Below are 24,451 nucleotides of genomic sequence, written 5' to 3'. Positions count from 1 at the left end.
GTGCTGTACTGTTCTATGCTCAAATTATGTTAGTCTTTTCTGCACTTTATTGGTCAGTGGGAACATGGTAGTCCATAAACTATAATGATTTGATGAGCAACACACACAAAATGCTGGAGGGACTGAGCAGGCCTGGCAGCATTCTATGGAAAAGAGTAAACAGTCGACGTTACAGGGCGAGACCCTTCTCCTGGACTTTTGTGTGTGTTGCTTTGGATTTCCAGCATTGGCCGATTTTCTCGTGCTTATCATTCAATGAGCTCCAAGTTCAATACTGTCCCAGCTTTGACATACTACACTTTAGTTATTGCTCCCTTGTCATTAATCCAATGTCCTGGAACTGCAGCCATCACAACGATGGGAGTATCATCATCACATGGACTCTGCTGACTTGGGGAGAAGATTCACCGTTTTCATCCATAGCTCAATGGGTATCACTTTTTTTTTGCTGAATGAAATCTGCAGATTCAAGTGTGACCTTGGAGAAACTGAACGGGAAAATCTGGGCTAAACTGAGTGAGTGATACACTGTCAGCCTCAGATAGGCCTTTAACCTGATCTCTGTTGTATGTAAAAGATGCCAGGGAGTGAAATTATCCCCATGACCTCACCAACTTCTAACCTACAGACAACATCACTAAGAACAGATCATCTTGTCATCATAATAAGGCTGTTTGCAAAATATTGGCTGCATGTTTCATATGTTAGGGTCGCTAAAAATTCAAAGTGCTTTATTGGCTGTAACGAAAAGTGCTGTATAAAAACTTTACCCTCTCTGTCTGTCTTGTTCTTTCAGTCCATCCCTCTTCACATTGGTGCCATCAACAGATATTGTTGAGGGTTACACAGCAAGCAGAGAATGGAGAGAAGATGAGACAGAGAAGTTAGTATTGCCACTCTGCTAAATGCACGTATCCCAAGACGATGACTTAGTCGGAAAATCAGGCCTTTCGAGGGGTTTCAGCTCTTCCGACGGGAGGTCTCACTCCAAGAATAACACACAAATTACATGGAGACTAATATGAGATTTATTGTTCATTGACTAACATCTACTATTCTGCACAATACTGTACCAGAAAATGCTGTACCTTACAGTCACTGATGTGTAGTTACATATACACAGATATTCTGTACAATTAATTATTACAGTCTTACTAATGCAGTGGTCTGAATTCATACCATTGGGTATTAACTGCTCAACCACAGTGGCCCATAATAATGATAGTGGATGACACTGGCACTGAAGTTCCTGGGGAAGATGGGGTTTTAAGACAAACACTACTGGTGTACATGGTGCACCCACACTCCTCCCCCAGGTCAGTGATTTATTCCCGATTATGACCACTCTTCAGCTCTGACGTCTGACAATGACGACACACTCTTCTGCCACTTAGCCTCGTACTTGACCTTGATGGAGTTGCTATTTCAAACCAAACTAGCCAGCAGTAGCTGCTGTAAAACAGTCAGCACCAGGAGACCCGATGGGTGAAGGACATCGAAGGCCAATCCCAGTGCTCCTCCATCCCTTGCCGAGGGTTGTCAACTCAAGTGCAGGCTGGAGATCACATCTGGCGATCTACCCCCGTTTGTAGGGCGTGGGTCCACGTGGTGGGGTATATGCAGTTGTTGAGAATGGAGATTCAAAAGGCCTTGTTGCTTTGACAAGCTTGTTGAGATGCGTCCTAAGTGATTGGATTCAAATTGCCACAGAACAAATCTCTAAGAGCCAACGAAACGGGAGCCAATAGAATTTGAATGTCAACTGAAGGGGCAGCCAGTCAGGACTGAGGCAAGTGAACGGGGGCCTACATAAACGTGAGCGCTCCCAGAGAGAAACACCTACAACTACGCACTGAGGATGCCGCCTCGACTGGTGCTGAAACATCTGCAAGTTAATCGCCAAGCTCGGCGAACACCCCAGCATCAAACGCCTCAATCCGGCCCACCAATATTCACCGCCATCCCAAAGAAAAAAAGCTTTGCTTGGTGAATTTTGCATGTAGCTGCAGAACTTATTAAAGGACTGATTATAAACAGCTGCCCCGTTCCTCGCCAGAACCCTTCAGCCCCGACAATCATACAAATGGGTCCTAGAAGAACTTCTAAAATAGAGAAAATGAATGCACTGTGATCATCCTGACTTTCTACACTACCCTTCTCATGACTAGCCTTGGTGCAAAGAATGAGCACCTGAAGCCCCATTCCTGCTTCCCATGCCATCTCCCTCCTCATCTGAGATCAGGCAGGATTCACTGGTTTCTACCATAAACGAGGCCTCGGTTCATCCTTGCAAGAAGCCACTGGTTAAAAATGCATTTAAATATACATGAAGTTTTCTCTCTCTCTCTCCCACCACTGCAATCAAAACCATGCCGCATATTTTTGGTTGGCTCCACTGCTCGATTTTATTTTGTGGACTGGCTGGGATTTTAGCAGGCTGACTACCAAACAAACTTCAGTGATGTGGAAATGGAAGACCTGGCTGTTTGGATAGCAAGCAACTAAAATGGTCATCTTGTGTTATTTATTTTACTGTGGGGGTGGGAAGGGACGACGAGGATAAAACTGACTGACACATGGAATGCTGTGTGACCGCAGAATACATCTTTCACCCACACAGATCTTAGGCCCACTCAACATCTCCAAAACAGGAAACTAAGGCATTCGGTGGCAGGAAGTGAGGCACAGAGTTCAGCTCCAAGTGCTGTCAAATCACAGGATGAGGATCAACCGGCTATTCCCACTTACCGGGAAGTCGGATTCGGCACGTTAACCTAACCTGGCCACAAAGGACGACTGTGCCGCTGGGTGTGTCTGTTGCAGACGCAAGGGTTTAGCTCAGCTTGTATCTTTCCAGACGGGAATGCCTTCGTTCAAACTTCTGACTTGTGCCAAAGAATGAAATTCCAGAGGCTTTCCGATATTTTAATTAGAATTATCTGTACTCCGTTCAGTCTCCTCCATCCCCATATTTAATCACTCCAGCACTGGCAGCTGAAGCTTCAGCTGCTGAGGCTCTAAGCTCTGGAATTTATTTCCTAAACCTCTTCACCCCCCTCTCTTCTTTTGTGACGATTAAAATCTATCTTTGACTAAGCTTCTGGTCAGCTGTTCTGATATCCCTTTGTGGAGCTCCAAAAACTGAATATTTCCCAGTGAACACCTTGGCGTGTTGTACTGCATTAAAGGCGCCATATGAATGCAAACTGTCATCGTTGAATTAGGGGCCTGGATAATGAGCTGACACAAACCTTCCTACCATTGGGGGGAGGGGGGGGAGGGTTGAGGCGCATCATGCCTAGTCTGATTCTGTTCTCATTTGACAAGAATTTCCTAAAATAAAAGCAGAAAATACTGTTTTCACCAGGTACCATCAACCGGGAATGTTAATTCTTTCGCTCCCCCCCTCCACAAATATTTTCATTATTTACTATTTAGTTTGCAGATTTACAGTAGCTGCATATCTTGCTTTTCAATGCATTTTGATGAGGTGAGAATAGTGTTGGCTAGAGATTGAGTAGGAAGCTTTGGACGGTGTTACTCTCTTTCAGGGCCCTGTGCCCAAGTGCAGTTCCTGAGATCAATTTAACGCAGCTCTGACTGGGCGGTGTTGGGGGGAGGGTGGGGGTAGGACAGAGGGTGCTCCCGGCCTGCTTGGCTCACTCTGACAACTGGGTGGTGCCTGAATCTCACAATAGTTCGAATGCTGCTTCTCAATCAGACCCTGGTAAAATAACATTACTCCTTCAGAGGTTAGTAAAAACACCGAGTACGTTTACAATTTACATTGGCTGGGGCATTTCACAGACAAAAAAAAAACTGGAGTTATGAAGAAACAAAATTAATTTAAACATTTTTCTGATCACAAAGAAATGATGGGTGAGAGATTTGATAACAAATGCCAGTTTGTAGATTGCTGTGGAATTTCACAGGACAGCATCTGAGGTTGACTGGGAGTCTCTCCCCTAAAAATATTATATATTTTTTAAAATTTACTACCCTACAAAACGTTTCCAGTTTGCAAATACAATGAATCTGTCAAAATATAATTCACCATTTACAATGAACTGTTCACAATAAAGTCCAATAAAAAAAATTAAAAATTAATAGTTTTTGTTTCCTTGCGCTAAGCTCCGAAGCCTTTAACAAGGCCTTGCTCCCTACACACGAGTGGACAAGCCTTGCTTAGTTTGGTACTACAAATGTACTCAGCTTTCAAAAATAAAGTTTAAAAAGTAATGACACAGCAAGTCTTGATTATAATTTCTTCTTAAAAGAGCTGATGGTGTTGCATAACCCACTTGTTCAATTCGTCTTTTTTTTGGTGGTAAATTTCTGAGGCAAACAGAGGGCCCCAACAAAATACCCGAGTTACCGTAACAGTCATGAAGATTCAACAAAAACTTCCGTTCATTGTTTTCAAGGCAACAAACAATTCAATTGCTGTTTTTCCTTCGTGAACCGAATGTGGATGGCACAGAATAACCACCAAATCTGCTGAGAAAACTGGCAAAGGCGTAGGATGCGTGGATTTCAGAGAGTAAGTTGGGAAGACAGATGGAGAACAAATCAATGCATAAATCTATTTGGTTTGCAAGGGCTGAATTAAGTTTGCATTATATTGGTTTCCAGTTACGTTGCAAAGGTTGAAACAGCACACTGAAGCATACTGGCTTTGCTGGTTTGATGAGATGTCAAAGGAAGATCTAAAATTCATCAGGAGACAGGATTGATTGGCACAACTGGACCAAATCCTGCTTCAAAGCAAGACCATTTCTTGAGCTTAACCTTGACTGAAGGCGCTATTTTGGTTCCTTCTCCCCTCTTATGAACACTCAAATGGCACTCACTTTTTCTTCCTGAGCCTATGCGGAGGGTCTCACACAGTGCAAGACTTGTCGGTTGCTTGCTGTGTTGTTGGGGATCCGAGGTTGGGCGTGCTAGGATTTGTCTTTGGAAAAACCACTGGTTTGGGCCTCAGTGCAGGAGGCTTCACCTGAGCCGCTATTTTCACGGATTTAACGGGCCTGAAGGTGCACGGCATATCCCCAGAAGAACTGGCACTCCGCTGCAGAGAAGATTCGGAGTCCTTCAAGATCCGGGAATGGAGTGGGCTGGAAGGCTCGGATGTGGGGCCCATTGATGGAGGAGTCTTCATGGGCTCTAGAGTATCTAGGACCACATCGGGGGCGTGCTTCACTGTACTCTGACGCTCCAACTCACGCAACTCATTAAGGGCCGAATTCATCGTGGCTTCAATATCCTACAGAAAAAAACAAATAGGAAGCATTAGGTTGTACCAAAGAGCAAGATGCTAACAGACATCTTAAAGTGGTGCGTGAAACATAAATGATGCAAATTAAACCACCCCAGTCAAGCATTCCACTGGCCTGCAGCCTGGATTTCTACAGCATCATCCCCCCTTCCCCCGCACCACTCTACACCAGCATATATGAACCAGATTCTGTTTTATTTTGCTGTGCATTATAGACTGTAGTCCTGCTTCATTTTATACAATTAACAAACAGTTGTGCAAAACCAGATCACTTGACTACGCTCTTAGACCTAAAACAAACATGGAGTCAGAATCAGGCCCTGAGGCCCACCATGTCCATGCTGATCTTCAATTACCCAACTACACTAATCCTGGTCACCAGTACTTGGTCCACAGCCTTTGGTATGGCTTGGCAATTCAAATGTTTGTCTCGCTATTCCTCAGATTTGTGGAACACTTGTCCCCCTACCTACTCAGCTAAAAACAACCTCGCTACCTGAGCAGAGAGATGTGACAAAATTCACATTTAAATTAAAGAGAACTCTACAAAATTAATTGATCATTTACTTCAGTTATCCAGGATCAAGTTGTACTATTGATCATATGTGTAAGTGCACTTGGAGTAAATTGCTTTGAAATATGGTGATGATAAGACAGCTCTATATGAATGCAATTTTTATATCATATGCTATCCTTCTCAGAGATGGAATCATCTTGTTGTGTTTTGCTCTATCCAACATTTACACATCTCAACTAAATACAGCACTACAAAGAACCTTGTGACTCCATCATACCCTTAAAAATAAATTATGCTTATTTTTAAGCCATAAAAATAAACAAAGCAATTATTGTAATTTAAAATAGGGCTTTCTTGGGCAGATTATATTACACCGATCACGGGATCCCTCAGCAACACAAGGATTTCTGAATACTCGGGAACTAAGATATAATGCTGGCACTTTAGCAGATTCCTGCTGCAGTAGGTTTTTAATAGACAAGACAGGAAAAAACTTCATCTACAGCAAGAGCCTTAGTGAGAAATATTAACTTCTTCATGAACGTGAATTTTCTCTGAAACCTGATTCCACACTTTCCTGTCCTGTTCAGAAACCGTGCACAAAGATCTGTTTGACTTAACTTGAAAGCTAACAATTCCTGTGTAACAAACCTCGTGTCATTGCTCACCGGCTAACAACATCAACCAGCCCACCACCCCCATCGTCGTAAATCACTCGGCAGTTACTCAAAGGGCCCCAGACAGTAATGCTATCCTCGGGATCGTATTCCTTCGCTGAAGACACATCAATAACTATGACTTCACAGCACTCTGCTTTCTCTTGAACAATGAGGAACAGACAGCTACTAGCCTCAGAGAGGGAGGGGGTTAGGAAAGACGGGGGGGTGCAGGAGCAGAGTAAAGGATGGATGTTGAAAAAGAAAGGGGAAGGGAGAAGCACAGGGAAAGGAGGGATTCTTATTAATATCTGCAAATTAGTTTGGCTTGCTTTTCTCATCTGAGGTTGTGGAAGGCTATGATTGCTAGAGTTCCGCTGAACCTTCAGATTCAGATTCGATAGATTTTTGTTGTACGAGCCCCTTTGTCAACTGCTTCAAAGGATAAGGAGTGACAATGGGAAAATCGGAGCAGATCAGCTATGATCTAATATGTTGGAGTGAAACACCAACTGGTGCAAGGAAGTGAGTTGTTAGGTGGATTCAGTGCTGTGTATTCAATGCAGTTCAATGAATCTTCTGATTCTATGTTCGCTATGCAACTCAATGTCATGGTGCCTACAAGCATTACTTTTGCTCAACGTTCCCTCTACAGTGTGCGCACGCACACACATCTTTTGCTACTAGTGCACAGAGGAACTTAAAACTGCGCACAGAATGTGGTCACCCTCTACCTCGTTGGCATGTTAAGTGTATTGCACGATCGTACACAATCTCATTTCCTTCCCCGGTTTCCGACGCGGACGGTGTTGACAATGTGGAGCTTGCAATGATTTGTCTGCAGATTTTAGAACTGACTGTTTGTATTGAAGAAGTTATTGATTCGCTATGTCGAATTTCAAAGAAGCAAAGGGCGTGAACTTCAGAAGAACAGCTAGTTCATTTAAAGCAGAACGGTTTAGTATCCTTAGAGAAGCTTCAGGCTTACTTCCACTTAAAAATTCAGACTGCACATGTTGCTGCAAAAAAAAATTGCACAGTACAAAATGTTTGTGCATTCTGGCCATTACTTTTGCTTACTGCTCCAGGGAGCACGTTTCCTTTCGGGTACGTGCTGGGCAAAGCCCAGTACATGTAGTCATTTCGCAAACATCTGGCCATTCTTTACTCTGTGTTAAGGCAGTTGGCGAGAGTTAGGCACCAATATTACACCTTCTTTTGGCTACTGATTGCTAAGTGCTGTGTATGGTTTGCACCTTGGCCCCAGAGGGAACGCTGTTTTGTTCGACTGTATCCGTGTATGGTTGAGTGCTAATTAAACTTGATTTGAGTTAAGGTTGTAAGGAATGGAACTGTACCTGTGCAATAGACTCCGGGTCCAGTGGCTTGTGGTTACTGAAGCTTTTGGACCTTCCTGCTGCCACCACCTTTCGGATCTGTGGACTGTCGGCCCTGTTCGCTGAGGGCCGGCGGTTGATCGAGTTCAGGCTGCCGTGCGTCACAACCGGCCGCTTCTCTGGCGTTTCCTTGGAACTGATTTGGGTTACTTGTGGCGGGCCCTTGGGACTGGCAGAGCCCTGGGCCGCACCGTCTGTGGGTGAGGAAGCCAGTCCGTGCCCACTGAGACTGTGACTGTCAGCGGTTCGGAACGATCGCCGGATACTCCCGGATTCCTGTTTCTTCTTCTGCCTAGATTAACAGTGCAAAAGAATCACTCAGAGAGAAAAAAAACTTCCTTGGAGCGCAGACACCACCATCTCTGAATGCAGCCCTGAACAACCACCTCAAAGTCCAAAACCTTTTTGCCACTCCCTCCCGACAGACGTTTCAAGTTTCCAGAGCCACAAGAGACACTCATTGAAGTATCTGACAAGACTGTTCAGGAGGCTATTGATATGACTTGGACAGGAAATATCTCTAGAAGCAGACTCTGTACACTTATCTTTAAACACAGCATAGCTTCAGGACAGTGATTCTGACCTGCTAAGGTTTGCTAAGTAAATGTCGGCAACATGTCCCGTTGGTGAACCAATGCTGGACTTGGACAGGGGTCGTTCCTCCGGCGGTGGTGCACTGCTGGGCTCAATATCTCCCTTCGGGCTCAGTCGGTCAGAGAATGCATCATCACTGAGAGAAGAACAAAGGAAAATTAAAAATAAACACACGAGAACATCTGCAGATGCTGGAGATCCAGAGTGACACACACAATTTGTTGGAGGAACTCAGCAGGCCAGGCAGCATCTATGGTAAAGAGTAAACAGCTGACATTTTGAGGAAAGACCCTTCATCTGGGCTGGAAAGATTATCTTTCCAGTCCTGGTGAAGGGTCTCGGCCCAAAGCGTCGACTGTTTACTCGTTTCCATAGATACCGCCGGGCCTGCTGTGTCCTAATAAAAATAAAAATGGAAGGGAGGGAGGGATAGAGAGAGGCAGAGTCGAGCAGGGTGGACAAATAATGGAAGGGAAGTGATAGAGGATGGGATGAAAGACACAGAGAGAGGGAGGGAAGGGGAAGAATAGAGAGAGGAGGAAGGAACAGAAAAAGAAGTTAGAGAGAGAAGGTTGGTGAAGGAAAAGGAGAAGGAGATGGGAAAGAAGATTGGATGGAAGAATGCATGCAGAGGAAAGGGAGGAGGAGTGGGCAAAGAAGTGGAACGAAGGAAGGATCAGTACGGGAGGGGAAGAAGACACGTGGATGTTGCAGATGGGATGAAGGGAGATGTGAAGAGATGGAAAAATGAAGAAGAATGCAGTAGAGTGTTGGAGGATTAAGTGGGTGTGTTAGTGCAGAAATGGACAGGGAATACAGGAATTAGAGAGCAGGTGGGAAAGGAGATGGAAGGAAGAGAAAAAGTGAGAATTTGGGCTGAGAGGAGACAGAATGTGTTGTGAGAGGAGGCAAGAGACAGATAAACTCAATTAATTTGCCATGGCACAATTAAAAATCCTGTATTAAATTAATATAGTGTAAACAAAATACAGAATTGGAAATCCATCTCTGAAATTACACTTTGCAGTTTACATTTCATATATCAGTAGTCATAATACTATCACAGCACAAAGTCACTGACACTCAAGGTGGGTTGGCGACGCCGGTATTCAGAATTCTATCCCAGCACAGTGAATTTTGAGATTATATAAACATTGAGAGGAAAAGCAAAATGTGACAGATGCTGGAAATCTAAAATAAAAGCAAATTGTTGGAAGTAGTCAGCAGACCAGGCTGCAGATGTGAAGATTTGGTGAAAGGTAATCATCCTGAAACAGTAGTTTGCAAACAACGAGCTAGTTTAGATAACTTCTAAAGATATGCTGGCAGATTAGTGAGGGCAGAAACTGTTTAATATGAATTAATGTGAAAAAATATTGGGGTGACATGGGAGTGTAGCGGTTAGCGCATCGCATTACAGCACCCGATGCAAGATTGGGGTTCGATTCCCACCGTTGTCTGTAAGGAGTCTGTGACTCCCAGGGTTTCCTCTGGGTGCTCTGGTTTCCTCCCACAGTCAAAAGGCCTATGCTTAGCATTAGTGAATTGCAGGTATGCCATGTTGGCACTGGAAGCATGGCAACAATTGTGGGCAACCCAGCACAACCCTTGCTGATTTGATTTGACGTACATGACGGCGCTTTGCTGTCTTGGAGGGAGCTCCGCGAGGCTGTGAGAAAAACATGCAGCCTGGTGGCCAGGAATCCAAGAGCAGGCCCATGGTGAACTCCACCTCTGGCAAATTAAAGCACGAGGAAGACGGATATCATCGAGGCGGGTGCGGAGGGCGAGCGAGTGTTGTGCCATCCATCAATCCCTCGTTCGGTGCTGGAGAAGGTGTCTGCGTGTGACGATCTCTCCCTGCTCCCATCCCTGTGTTTGAGTAATCTCTCTCTCCCTTTTGATGCTGTCGGCAGATGGCGCAATGCATTGTAGATTTGGGCTCTAATTCAGCTTTTATGATGTGTTCTATTTCTAGTCCTTGTCCTGGTTGCTCTTTTTTGTTACTACTTTTGGGTGATTTTTGAATCAGGATAATGCAGACTGAGCTGAACTGAGCTAAAATATGCCTTTTGATTTTGTGTTTTATATTCTGTATTTTTTGTTGCTGTTGGCGCAATTTCTTTGTGGTGTTGGTGAGGGGGGGTTTGTTGACATTTGACATTTTTCTTTAAACAGGTTACTTCCATGGTTCTTTGTTTCGAGACTGTCTGTGGGGAAGATGACTTTCAGGGTTGTATACTGCACATAGATACTATCAGGGTTATATACTTCAACAACAAATGTACTTTGAATCTCCAATCGTTGAATTTCACTGCATGTTTAAATGTACGTGTAAGAAATAAAGCTAATCTTTATATCTTTTTTCTTCACAAACAAGAGCAGGAAATGAGTGTGTGCACTCTGTAAGAATATGCAGTAAAGTTAACAGAGCGACCCTGTGGTTCAAATATAGAGCATCTTGAACATATACGCAGAGGAAATTGAAAAGTGTACTAATAGTGCTTTGGGTTTTATAAATAGAAGCAGGGTACAGAAGTATAAAAAGGTGATGGTTAATTTATATAGAACATAGGGTAGTCTGCAGCTAGAGCATTACATTAAGTTCTTACCATCACATCATAGAACAGATGGAGTGGACACCTATCCAAATGATATGTGATGGTAGATTACAGATATGAGAAAAGATTCCTACCTCGAGATAACATCCAGAAAATCAGAAAAAGCCGAAAGGGATAGCTAGTGCGATTTTTACTTTCAGTAAAACTTAAAACTTCTGACATGATGATCATGAAAAGATTATTTCTTTGACGAAGGGACTTTAGTGACAAGCTTTTCACATGCGAGCGCAGAGACAGGGAAATTTTAAGGACTGTTGGAACATACAGTGCTTTGTTACAGAGAGCAGTGGAGAGAGAGGCGAGTGCACCTTTTCGGGGAAAGAAATTCAGATTGAAAGCGGAGATGGATACAAGTGTGTGGAGAGAAAGCAGGATAGTAGGACCACCTTTGGATTGCTTTAGCAGAGGGCCACGAGGGGATGAGCTGCTCAAACATATTGTAGCCAAAGACTTAAGTATTGATAAGAACGTACGTGTCTTGGACAACAATGTATTGATGTGGGACAAGTCCATCTATTCCATTGTGTCGGCCCTCCCACCAGTCCTCTGAAGCTCTCTGATATAGCAGTAGACTCGCGCCCTTCTTAAAGGAGAGCTCCCGGGCTGTGCGTCCAGTGTAGTCAAACTTTGCAATGGCTTCTATCGGCTCACCTTCTACAAAAGGAAGAGAAGCAAAATCATTGATGAGTTAAATTAACTATTTAGATTGCACCACTTGCCCCTCCCTTTCTTAATAGACATTCTGATACTGGTTGTCCTGCCTTAATTGGTCCTGACACTTACTGCACGAGCATCTCCTGAAAGGTGACAAAATACGAGACTTACGGGTCATGTCCACGCAGTACCAATCACTCACATGGACCAGACAGAAGAATGGACAGCAATCAAGTGAACTGATTATTACAATTGCTGAGCTGATATTCACAACAACAGCAGGCATCTCAAGCTCTCTAGACAGTTTAAATATTACAGCAGGTAGGGTATTTACCTGATGCTATCAATTGGGCAAGTGTCTGTGAAAAATGGCAATAAAATATTACAGCAACATTGAAAACACACCCTTTTCTTATGATCTCCATGCTTGAGAAGGAAAAGAGCAATGGCTTGGTAACATCATAAATTCCAACTTACACGCTCTGCAGATGTATATACATGATTCACTCTTAAGTGTTGTTGGGTCTGAGTCCCGGAACTGGTGACCTAAGCAATGGGCAATGTAATGAGTCAAGAAATCACCTCATCCTCAACTCAGGAGAAAATGTGCCAACCTTGCAAGAAGCGGCCTGAGAACTATCTTTCTTTGAATGCTCCCTTGAAAAACTGAAAGATGTGAAATAACCTTTGTTGGTTCCCATGGGTGCACAGTGGGAGTCCGAGGGCAGGGCAGGGGAGGCACGAAGAAGCAACTCAATGTGGATGCCACAACAGAAAACTGGTGACTTTGTTTCATTGTGTGGGCCGTCAGCTATTAGTAATTGTTTGCCAAGTTCTGAAGTCCAGCTCTGTGCATTTTATATTCAATATTCATTTTGGCACAATGATTTGCATTACAGCATTCCGACAGCCAGTGAGCTCAACACATTCTTTTTGACTATCCTCATTCATTCAGTTTAAGGTCGATGCAAGAATGACATCATTTGGGCAAAGTTATGTGTGTCAAAACAATATTTATGGCAAGGTGCTCACAAAAGGGGAGATTCCTTGGTGAAAACTGATTCTTTGTCAAGTCAAGTCAAGTCACTTTTATTGTCATTTCGACCATAACTGCTGGTACTGTACATAGTAAAAATGAGACAACATTTTTCAGGACCATAGTTTTACATGACGCAGTACAAAAACTAGACTGAACTACGTAAAAACACAGAAAAAACTACACTAGACTACAGACCTACCCAGGACTGCATAAACTGCACAAAACAGTGCAGGCATTACAATAAATAATAAACAAGACAATAGGGTGTCAGTCCAGGCTCTGGGTATCGAGGAGTCTGATAACTTGGGGGAAGAAACTGTTACATTGTCTGGTCTTGAGAGCCCGAATGCTTTGGTGCCTTTTCCCGAACGGCAGGAGGGAGAAGAGATTGTATGAGGGGTGCATGGGGTCCTTCATAATGCTGTTTGCTTTGCGGATGCAGCGTGTAGTGTAAATGTCCCGATGATCTTCTCAGCTGACCTCACTATCCGCTGCAGGGTCTTGCGATCCGAGACGGTGCAATTTCCGAACCAGGCAGTGATGCTAACTGTGCCTTGATTAGATTTTCTTCCAGCTAATGCCTCCTTTCTTTCTCATTTCCTTCTTTCCATTGATGGGGTACAGTCCATTTACCGAAACCCGGTTCTAGCAGATATATTAATTTGTCCATCTGAGTAGACACATGCTCATACATAAAATTGAAAGTTGATCTAATCCAGGGGTTCCCAACTTGGGGTCCACAGACCCCTTGCTTAACAGTATTGATCCATGGCATAGAAAAAAAAGGTTGGGAACCTCCGATCTAATCTGAATCGAGCCAAGTATAATTTCCACCCATACCTGAATAACCCCAGAGACTTTGGCAGAAAGACAGATATACTGCAGATAGAGTTTTGATCAAAAATAGACAGCAGCTACTGTAACACAAAGAAAATCATCTGGATCTGAATAAAGGACTGAGATGGGCTGTATAGTTAGACCCGAATCAACTTTAAATGTTTTATCCAAACATACACCTATCCTAACATGAACCTGACACATTGAGTCAACTCCTGTCAGGTGACTAAGTTTCAAGCCTGGGTCAATATTTATCCATTAACCAAATTAATTAGGTCAGACGATCTATTAATTTATTCTATTTCTGCTTGTGGGATTTTTTGACTGTGGCATGTCAACCTTTCACTACAATTCAAAATAAATAACTGGCTGAAAAGCTCTTTGGGATATCTTGAGCTACATAAAGTTCAAGTTCACCTTTTAAAAAAGAATGGGTACACTGCACATTCAACACCAAAGCCAAAATCAGTACTTTCACTTTAAGTGTATTTCTGAACAGACAACACCAGATGGCGAGGAGATAAGTGGGAGAGTAGTGGTGGGGGTGTTTCCGGTGTATGAGAACACTGACTAATCTCTCTCTGTCCTGGCCCATACCAAATGCTATTCACCTAGCTGGGATCACCCTCATGACCACACTATGTATTTTCCTATTCCTGTCTCAGCCACTGTCTACACTGATCAACCACAGGAAGGAGCAGTGTATTTTTCCAACATCTGCAATAATGATGGAACATTCAGCTAAAATATAACTGCTGAGCTTTGGGTTTACATACTACTTGGAATCGGAGAGTTATAGAGAAGTACAGCACAGGAACAGGCTCTTTGGCCCATCTAGTCCAAGCCCAAACCATTTAAACTGCCTACTCCTATCAACCTGCACTGGGACCATAGCCCTCCATACCCCTCCTGTCCATGTACCTATCCAAACTTATCTTAAACCCAGAAATGAAACTTCCATGCACCGCTTGTGCTGGCAGCTCGTTCCACACTCTCCCAGCCCTCTGAGTGAAGTAGTTGCCCCTCATGTTCCCCTTAAACATTTCACCTTTCACCCCTAACCCATGACTTCAGGTCGCAGTCCCACCCAACCTCAGTGGAAAAAGCCTGCTTGCATGAATCGGAAGACAAAAAGATAATCAGCATTGGCCACAAAGGAGGCTGAGAAAACTAAAATGATTAATTTTTAAAATGTATTTATAAATGTATGCCTGCTGGCATACAATAATTTGAATTTTAAAATGCTCCGTTTAACTGCTGTCTGATCTTATGCTCCTGTTTTAAGTCAGTTTCCCGTCGGAAGGGTAAGGTTAAAACCATTCCTTCAGAGTACTGCTTGCCTTCCCATGCTTCATAGCGCCGGAGTTAAGGACCAAGCAAGTCGGCCCCTGACGGTGAGCTAACGTTTACAGATCTGCAGCATGCACGCTCACACACACAGATCTCTGTCCTGCCAAGCGGCAGACAAGACAATGTGGAATGGAACCGGGCTGATCACAGTAACTCATTCACTGTCTGCAGCGGGAGAGGAAACGGAGAATACAACCGAGTTGTAGAAAGGTCACCCTTTCCTTCAGGGGAGGTCAGTTAGAAGAAAAATAGTCTTGTTTGTACTGCTGAACTGCACGTCAGGACATCGCATGGCTTTCAGTACAGAGTAAAAGAGCAACTATGCAGTAAACCAGTGACCACGCTATCCCTGACACTTGGAAGCTCATATTCACATGCAAATTCACATATACATAGTTGCACACAAAGTCACAGACGCATACACGTTCTTCCCTTCCCCCTCAAGAGCTAGAAAGCTGGAGAAGAATTTCAACCATCCCTGACAGCTTTCACAAAAGATAAAACTGATAATTCTGAAATAACAGCAGTTTTTTTTAAAACCAGAACAGAAACAGCCCGTTAAGATTGAATCTCCCCCTTGGCTTCTGTGACAGAACAGCTGCAGAGAAGCCCCCTGTGGTTCTGTGATACCCAATATCCTTAGCTCCTCCTGTGACCCTGGGACAGGGCCAAGACAGAGGCTTCAGCAGATGAGCGGACCGAGCAGAACAGTAACTCTTCTTGAATCTAAGACAGCTATATGTGCTCATGCAGGTCCTTGAAGTAGTGAAAGACCCTAAGATGCGCCAGAGAATAAAAATCCACGTTGACCCCGAGCCACGCCAAAGCAAGCAAAAAGCACTTGGCCAATGAGGAGCAGTAAAAGAAGTGACAAAAGCGGGGAGGCAAAGCGACGTTGAAAGGACGGACAGCAACCAATGTGTAACAAAAAAAAAGACAAGAAATTGTCCCATACAAAGAGAGCAAAAAAAACCCACTAATAAATAAATAAGCAATAAATATCGAGAACATGAGATGAAGAGTCCTTGTAAGTGAGTCCAGTTCAGTTGAAACAGTTCAGTGATAGGCGAGTGAAGTTATCTCCTCCGTTCATGAGCCAGACGGTTGAGGGGTAATAAATGTTCCTGAACCTGGTGGTATGGGTCTTGAGGTTCCAGTACCTCCTTCCTGATGGCAGCAACAACCAAGGCCTGGTGGTGGGGGTTCTTGAAGATGGGTGTTGCTTTTCTGTGGCAGTGCTTTGTGTATATCTGCGCAATGGTGGACAATGTACTTTTTGGAGGCTTTTCGACAGCAGGCCACGATGCAACCTGGCAACTTTAGAATCTGGATGCTAGGTTGTTGGAAGACTTAACTGAGTATAATGAGGTGTTGAAAATCAAGGATGAATTGGAAGGGCTCAGAGGTCACACGAGAAAAAGTTAGGGACAGGGCAGGATAAAAGCATGGTGAGATTTGAACACATTGACGAGAATTTTAAATAGCATTAGATCACACACCATTGTTCTTGACTACGTCACTGGCAAGGAAGTTGTTTAGATGGGTATTTGATGATTGGCATGGGTACAGAGGGCCAATGGTCCTGTTTCTATCTAGCATGAACTGTGGCAGGGCTGACGGACAAACAACGGTGAGAGTCGGGATATTGACGGCAATTATTTTTTGATAAGAAATTTAGAAGGGGTAGGAGGTGGGAGGCTAGCCAGGAATGCAGAGGGATAATTGAGTTTGGAGTTAATGAATGCATAATCCCCTTACTTGGTTTAGTGACTTTTTGTCTGAATTAGCAGCAGATATGCCAAAAAAGCAGTAGCAATGGCATCACTCAGGAGGAAGATGGCTGCAATTAAGACTAAACACTAGAGATTCTGCAGATGCTGTGTATTGCAATTAAGACTGTCAGATCACCTCACACCACAGTTCCCTTCTTCTCAGTAGGAACTGCGCTGCAGATCACAACAACCTGTTTAAAAATAATTTTCTCTCTTCCTCTGCTTCATTTTCAAATTACATTCATTCTGTGTCTTCTGGTTATAAAACGCATTTCTCTATATTTTCTCAAAAGAAAGTACTGAACGATTTTTAACACCATTCTTGTGGGGGGTGGGGGAGCTCATTCTCAGAATCCACTGATTTAAAGAAATGTTCATTGAACTTTAGCACTCTTCTCAAAATTATTTCCTATCCCTGGCTGCAAATTAACACGTGCTGCAAAAGACAGCACCTCTTCACCAAAGACTATTCCTTATTGCTGACCACCTCGAGAAAAATAGATTAGTTTTTAGTACAGAGTATTAGCCTGCAATGCCTAAATTCAAAGCTTGGTTATTTTGGATTAGTTCCACTGAAAGACTTAATGCTAAAAGAAGGTTGATTTGCACAAATGCCCTGTTAATGCACCAATAAACTCTTACTGCTGACAGCCTCTGTTTGAAGTTTTTCCCCTTTGTTATTGTGGAACACATAATTTGGCAAAAAAAAACTTCACTGAGTGGGTTATGGTTTGATGTGTTTCTTGTTCCAGTGGAAAGGAGCAGATTTTTACAGATTTTTTCTTTAAAACACAGAATCAGAATCAGGTTTAATGTGACTGGCACACGTGAAATTTGTTGTGCGCATCAGCAGTACATTGCAAAGCACAATAATAAAAACTATAAATTAAAATAAGCACATTAAAAAAAAGAAAATTAAATAAGTTGTACAAAAAGTGAGGGGAAAGAAGATTCAGGTAGTGTTCATGAGTTCGCAGTCCATTCAGAAATTCGACGGCCGAGGAGAGGAAGCTGTTCCTGAAATGTTGAGTGTGTCTTCTGGGTCCTGTACCTCCTCCTCGAAGGTAGCAATGAGAAGAGGGTCAGGTCCTGGGTGTTGGCATGCCTCCCTTTTGAGGCATCGCCCTTTAAAGGTGTCCTGAATGCTGAGGAAGCGGGTGACCATAACGGATCTGGCCGAGTTTACAACTTCCTGCAGTTTTTTCCCAATCCTATACAGTGGCCCCTCCTTACTGGAAGATGATGCAACCAGTTTGGTACTTCTGTAGAAATTTGCAAGCGCCTTTGGTGAGCAACCCTGTCTCACCCAACCTCAGTTAAAAAAGCCTGCTTGCATTTACCCTAGCAATGCCCTCATTTTGCTAACATCAGCCAAATGTTAGCAAACGCAGCCGAAGGGTTACAATGAAATCATAGGATCAAGTTATGGTCATGGGGACCTAAGGAGATGGAGAAACCTACTCTGTCTCTAAAGACGGCTTCATCATTTAACTAAGTTGCTGTTCATCTGGACCAAACCCTCAACTTAACTTGGTTTTGTTCCATATCTTTACAAGCCTTTTATTTTGTCTTGAAAGCTCCAAAATAAAAAACGCACAGCTTTTTGTTAACGTGGGTTGGTGGCGAGGGTAGTGGTGGTGGTTGGGGAACAGTGTTGGTATTACAATAGGGGGAAAATAGTTACTGGGGAAAGGTTTTTCCAGTTGTTTTAATTTTACTCTCTTGTGCACTTGGGTTTTAATAATAAGAAAAGTTACATCATTTGAGCTCATGGGTTGCATAATCCCTGGGATATGGTACTGTCTATCCAGAAAGGCCATGGTAATAGCAGGGACCAAACAGTTCCCTGGTCAGCATGTCTAGCATCCTCTTTGTCTTCTCTTACCCACTCTACGTTCTCCAGCCCTCTACACCCAAATCCTCAATTTGCAAACTATCTGTGACAAGAGGGTACAATCAGCTTTGGATGCTCCTGATAGCTTGAATTGTGCTTCTCTTGTGCTGTAAATCTCAATGAGCCCAAGAATTGTATAATTGGACTCGATGCCATCTCTGGACTGGATCAGTGATGGGTACTGCTCTGGAAATTCGGTACGGACACATATAGAGATATGAGGGAATCATTAACTGTGTTATATATGCAGCCTTGTAAATAAGCACAGGCTGTGTGTCTAACTCCTCTCTCTGTTGCCAGAAACTCACTGTTTATTTACATTTATACATGGCATGCAGTCTGCTCCTTTCAGCCCACTGAAGGAAGATCTAAGCAGAGGAACAGCGAGTGGGATAATGTGGAGCTCTCAAACATTCACACAGCACTGCTGTTATCCTGTTTATACAGGATGATTTACTCAAGACAGGAACTGAGAATTCTTCCCTGCCAAACCAATGTCTACTTGTGAGGCAAGCCATACTGTGGACACGGGTTCCTCAGTATAAAATACAGAGATGCAGCAAAAGATAAAAGAGGATGCTGTACCTCCTCTGTAATACAGGCAGGACGTTTCACAGTGTACTACAGACAGGAGGGAAGGGTTAGAGTCAGAGAACACCACAGCTCAGAAACCGGCCCTTCAGCCCATCTAGTCCATGCCAAACTATTAATCTGCCCGTACAACAAGCTGGATGAACTCAGCAGGTTGGGCACATCCGTTGAAATGAGCGGTCAACGTTTCGGGCCGAGACCCTTCGTCAGGACTGAAGAAGGAGGGGGCAGGGGCCCTATAGAGAAAGTGGGGGGAGGGTGGAAGGTGCCAGGTGGAAAACCAATCAGAGGAAAGATCAAGGGGTGGAGGAGGGGAAGCAGGGAGGGGATAGGCCAGAGAGGTGAAGAATGAATGAAAGGGAAAAGCACTATGGGTAGTAGAAGAAGGTGGAATCATGAGGGAGGTGATAGGCAGCTGGAAGAAGAGACAGAGTGAAGGGAGAGGGAGGGAATTACCGGAAGTTGGAGAATTCGATGTTCATACCAGGGGGCTGGAGACTACCCAGATGGTATATGAGGTGTTACTCCTCTAACCTGAGTTTGGCCTCATCATGGCAGTAGAGGAGGCCATGTATGGACATATCCGAATGGGAATGTAATCTGCCAATTCCCATCAACCTGCACCTGCACCATAGCCCACCACATCCCTTTCATCCACGTACCTATCCAAATTTCTCTTAAATGTTAAAATCCAGCCCGTGTCCACCACTTCTGCTGGCAGCTTGTTCCACACTCTCTGAGTGAAGAAGTACTCCTTAAACATTTCACTTTTTCACTCTTAATCCATGACCTCCAGTTCTAGTCTCACCCAACCTCAGTGGAAAAAGCCTGCTTGCATTTACCCTAGCTATACCCTCATAATTCTGCACACCTCTATCAAAACCTCTTTTCATTTTTCTACATCCTAGGGAATAAATTCCTAACACTCAAACTTTCCCTATAACCTAGATGTTCAAGATCTGGCAACATCCTTGTAAATGTTCCCTCCACGCTTTCAATCTTATTGACATCTTTCCCGTAGGTAGGTGACCAGCTGCAGGCAATACTCTAAATTAGGCCTCACCAACATCTTACACAATCCTATCTACCTGTGATGGCACTTCCAAGGAATTATGGATCTATTTTCCCAGATCTCGCTAGTACTGATTTTAAGATTTCCTTGCCGATGATGATCAACAGAAGACAGGGAGGGCTGTTCATAGTGTCATGCACACCTGAATATCTGCGTAATCTTGCCCACGTGATGAATTCTTTCCAGATCTCTGCAATATAGTAATTGCATAAATCTATTACAAGGTCGAGTCACTCCCACAGAATCCCATCCTGCAACTCCCAGTGAGGAGTAATGTGTCTCTCAGTGGAATCCATCCAAATTCCTGGACTTCACAAGACCCACTCTCACTTGTTTTACATCTCATTTACCACATCTTCAATTTACACAGCCTCATCACAGAAACTACTAGAAGTCGTTTCACAGCCAAGGACTGGCCTTAACGTGCACCCATTTAGATGAGTCCAAGTATAGCTGGAAGGTACGTTCCAGGAGAGAGCATCTGGAGAGATGGGTTTAGGAAGGGCACTTCCAAAGGAGGGAACTGCTAATGATCTCTGTGAAGAAGGGCGAGAAATGTTCGAGGTCAGCAACAAAATATCTGTCCCTATGATCCCTGAGCCCCACGATTCAGATAAGAAATGGAACATGGAACATGGAACACAGAAAAGGCCATTTTTAACCAGTTAAACGCAAATCAAAAACGCCCAAACTCTAATCCATCCTACCTACACCATGTCGATATCCCTCCATTTTCCCTACATCCATGCGCCTATCAAAATGTCTCTTAAAAGCCTCTAATGTATTTGCCTCGACCACCATACCAGGCAGCACATTCAAGGCATCCACAGCTCTGAGTAAAAACTTACCTGTCACATCCCCCTTGAACCTACCCCCTCACCTTCAATGCATGCCCTCTGGCATTAGACATTTCAACCCTGGGAAACAGATAGTCTCTGTCCACTCTATCGATGCCTCTCATTATCTGGTAAACCTCTATCTGATCTCCCCTCGGCCTCCAGCGCTCCGGAGAAAATAACCCAAGTTTATCCAGCTTCTCGTGATAGCACATGCCCTCTGAACCAGGCAGCAATCCTGGTGAACCTCTTCTGCATCCTCTCCAATGCCTCAACATCCTTTGCCACGGTGGGGTGGCCAAAGCGGTACGCAATACTCCAGATGAGGCCTAACCAGAGTTTTATAAAGTTGCAACATAACCAGTTGACTTTTGAACTATAAAGCAAGCATTCCATAAGCCTTCTTAACCACCTCATCCACCTGTGTAGCCACTTTCAAGGAGCTATTACTTGGACATACAATAGTGACAATGATTATTAAAGTTCTGTGATGCACACATCCTTCCTCAGACATAAACTTCATGCCTACATTTCTGTTTATATAACAATCCCAGAATGAATTAAATAACTGTGACTATGACACATTTTCCATTTCTGCCATATTTGATACATCCACTTTCATGGATGGAACATAGACAGAGCATCCTGTAAGACGGTGGTGTCTGTCATCTCTAATTGTAATGATCTATATGATCTGTCCTTGAGACAGGGGAGGAATGGTAGCATAGCGGTTAACACAACGCTTTACCGTATAGGCAATACGGGTTCAATTCCCGTCGCTGCCTGGAAGGACTTTGTATGTTTTCCCTGTGACCGCCAGGTGCTATGGGATTCTCCTACATTCCAAAGACATACTGGTTGGTAGGTTAATTGGTCATTGTAAATCGTGCCGTGATTATGATAGGATTAAATGGGAGGATTGCTGGTCAAAGGATCTATTCCACATTGCATCTCTAAATAAATAAACAGAAGATTCCAGGTACAAATCCGCACTCCATCTGGGCTAAAGTTGTGCAGGTGACTTTACTGGATGAGAATAAATGGACTCTATCTACATTTGATATACAGAAACCGGAAATATATTTTGAGGTGCATTTCTTGTGTAACAATATGTCTGCTCCTGCATTGCCTTCCCCAACATCCTCTTTCTTTCATTATGAGTCCATGAAGGAAGGGAAAAGACAACAACTTACCATCGTCACTGGTGTGTGTTTCTGTACCAGCATCCTGCACAACATCTTCAGCTGAGGCAGTGTCCCCATGAGGACTCTCGCTGAAAAGTAAAAGGCACCTTGTAAAGAAGGAGAAGTGTGTTCATGTTTGCATCAAACTTAATGGGCGGATGGTGAAAACACAGATACTCCGGCCTTGCTGATTTTAAATAACCCTTCATCGACTCTTTCCCAACATCTGGTTAGTCTGTCTGCCCGGCCAGCGGAATGGGAGCAGAAATTTAAGAGCCAGTAGAGGTGGCTGGGAACCTGTGAGGACTGCTCTGGGCAGTCCGTGCACAAAGGAATGCTTGGCAGGAATCAGGGCGCTCCCAAGATCTGTTTGGATTGATGGCTGGGGGCCAGGAAAGCCAAGGAAAATCAATCAGTAGTAGAGGTGCTGTTTCTGACTCTTCTGACATACTAATTGTCCTAAAAAGAAGCATTTATCATTTACAGGATGTGGGTGGGGGGTCGCCGGCTAAGCCAGCATTTATTGCCTATCTCTAGTCGCCCTTGAGAAGGTGGTGATGAGCTGCCTTTTGAACGCTGCAGACCCTGAGGTGTAGGTACACCCACAGAGCTGTTAGACAGGGGATTTCGTGATTCTGACCCAGGGACAATGAAGGAACGGCGATGTGTTTCCAAGTCAGGATGGTGAGTGACTTGGAGGGGGATTTCCAAGTGGTGGTGTTCCCAGGTATCTGCTGTTCTTGTCCTTCTAAATGGTAGTGGTCGTGGGTCTGGAAGGTGCAGGCTTAGGAACTTTGGTGTGTTGTTGCAGTGCACCTTGTCGACAGGACACACTGCTGCAACGGTTCATCGATGGTGGGGGGGATTGGATGCTTGTGGAAGGGGTACCAATCAAGTGGGCTGCCTGGTACTGGACAGCGTCAAGCTTCTTGAGTGTTGATGGAGCTGCACTCATCCGGGCGAGTGACAAGTATGCCATTACACTCACTCCTGACCTGAGCCTTGTAGATGGTGGACAGGCTTTGGGGAGTCAGGAGGTGAGTTACACGCCGCAGGATTCCTAGCCTTTGACCTGCTCTGGCACACACTGTGTTTATATGACTAGACAAGTTAATATCTTTAATAGTTTCCTTGGCTGAGTATCACCCCCTTCTGCGGACATTTTGCTAGACAACATAGTTTTCCTCTATTACCTGGTTAAATCTGCCTTGTGGTGACAATAATTTCACAACTTCTGAATTTTTATCTAAGCCACTGCTTTGCACTTGAGGTAGCCTTGTTGATGGTCTAGCAGTAAATTAAGAGGAAGACTTATTGAAGCCCTGAGATTAGTTTTAAATGTGAAACACTCCCGGCAACGTGGTTGTCGGGCTGAGGCCTCAAACGTTGTCAGTCATTGAAAGAACGTGGGGAAACTTGGAAATTCCACACAAGTGAGCTTAGTTGTGTCCTCGGTTTTGTTCAGTTTCACACCAGCTGAGGAAATCAAACAAGGAGATTTTCCAAACCTTTTAGGTCACAAATACGTAGTGTCAGGCAAAGACTCACCAATAATCCTCTCCCGTCAGCCCCTTGTCATACACAGGCCCTTCCAGCTCCTTTTGTCCTGGGAGAATGGTGTCGTGGTGCAGAATGATGGACTTTATCAGTTCATTGATATGAGATTGGCAGGATACTTGATCATGGCCCTCAGGCACGGACATGAGGGTGGGCCCAAAGCAGATAGCCAGGTTGTATGGATCCATCATGTTTTCCTCACTGAACTGCGATAAGCTTCACAAAAAAAAAACATTTGATCTTTTAAAACTTAAATGACTCAATCAATTACCGTAGTTAATGCCGAACATGAAGGAAAACGTCAAACTGCATTGGTATTGATGTTGAGATGTACTTTCATATTCAACTTTTACTCTGCAAGAAGTGAGAAGCCAATAAGAAGCTAATATACTGAACTGATAAGCGAGGCCTTGGGCCTGCTCCAGGCTTCGGATCTGAGGACTCAATTTTGGTTCAGAATGCTGTTGTTCGATTCCATTGTTTGCATGATTTGTGTGTTTTTTTCATTCTCTTGTGCATTGAGTGCTGGTCTTTTATTTTTATACTTTTTTTTCTTTAATTGGGTTCTTTCTGGTTTTTAGCTTTGTGGCTCCCTGTGAGCAAGC

At 43.9% G+C, this 24,451-nt stretch overlaps 1 protein-coding gene across 3 annotated transcripts in view; it reads right to left on the bottom strand.

Annotated features, from left to right (window-relative positions):
- Nucleotides 1-1,010: 1,010 nt before the first annotated feature.
- The window catches only part of srgap2 (SLIT-ROBO Rho GTPase activating protein 2), a 189,883-nt gene continuing 166,442 nt past the window's right edge, over nt 1,011-24,451 (bottom strand). For all 3 annotated transcript variants that reach the window (XM_073030533.1, XM_073030535.1, XM_073030536.1), the window contains 6 exons: nt 23,838-24,062; nt 22,299-22,378; nt 11,534-11,714; nt 8,429-8,575; nt 7,807-8,137; nt 1,011-5,263 (listed from right to left, as the gene is read on the bottom strand). In XM_073030533.1, coding sequence (XP_072886634.1) covers nt 4,880-5,263; nt 7,807-8,137; nt 8,429-8,575; nt 11,534-11,714; nt 22,299-22,378; nt 23,838-24,062 — 1,348 coding nt within the window. In that variant the 3' untranslated portion in view covers nt 1,011-4,879. The remainder of the gene's footprint in view (nt 5,264-7,806; nt 8,138-8,428; nt 8,576-11,533; nt 11,715-22,298; nt 22,379-23,837; nt 24,063-24,451) is intronic.

This window comes from Hemitrygon akajei, chromosome 27 (genome assembly GCF_048418815.1).
Source record: "Hemitrygon akajei chromosome 27, sHemAka1.3, whole genome shotgun sequence".
NCBI classification, from domain to species: domain Eukaryota; kingdom Metazoa; phylum Chordata; class Chondrichthyes; order Myliobatiformes; family Dasyatidae; genus Hemitrygon; species Hemitrygon akajei.
This window is presented reverse-complemented; position numbering and strand designations above follow the sequence as displayed.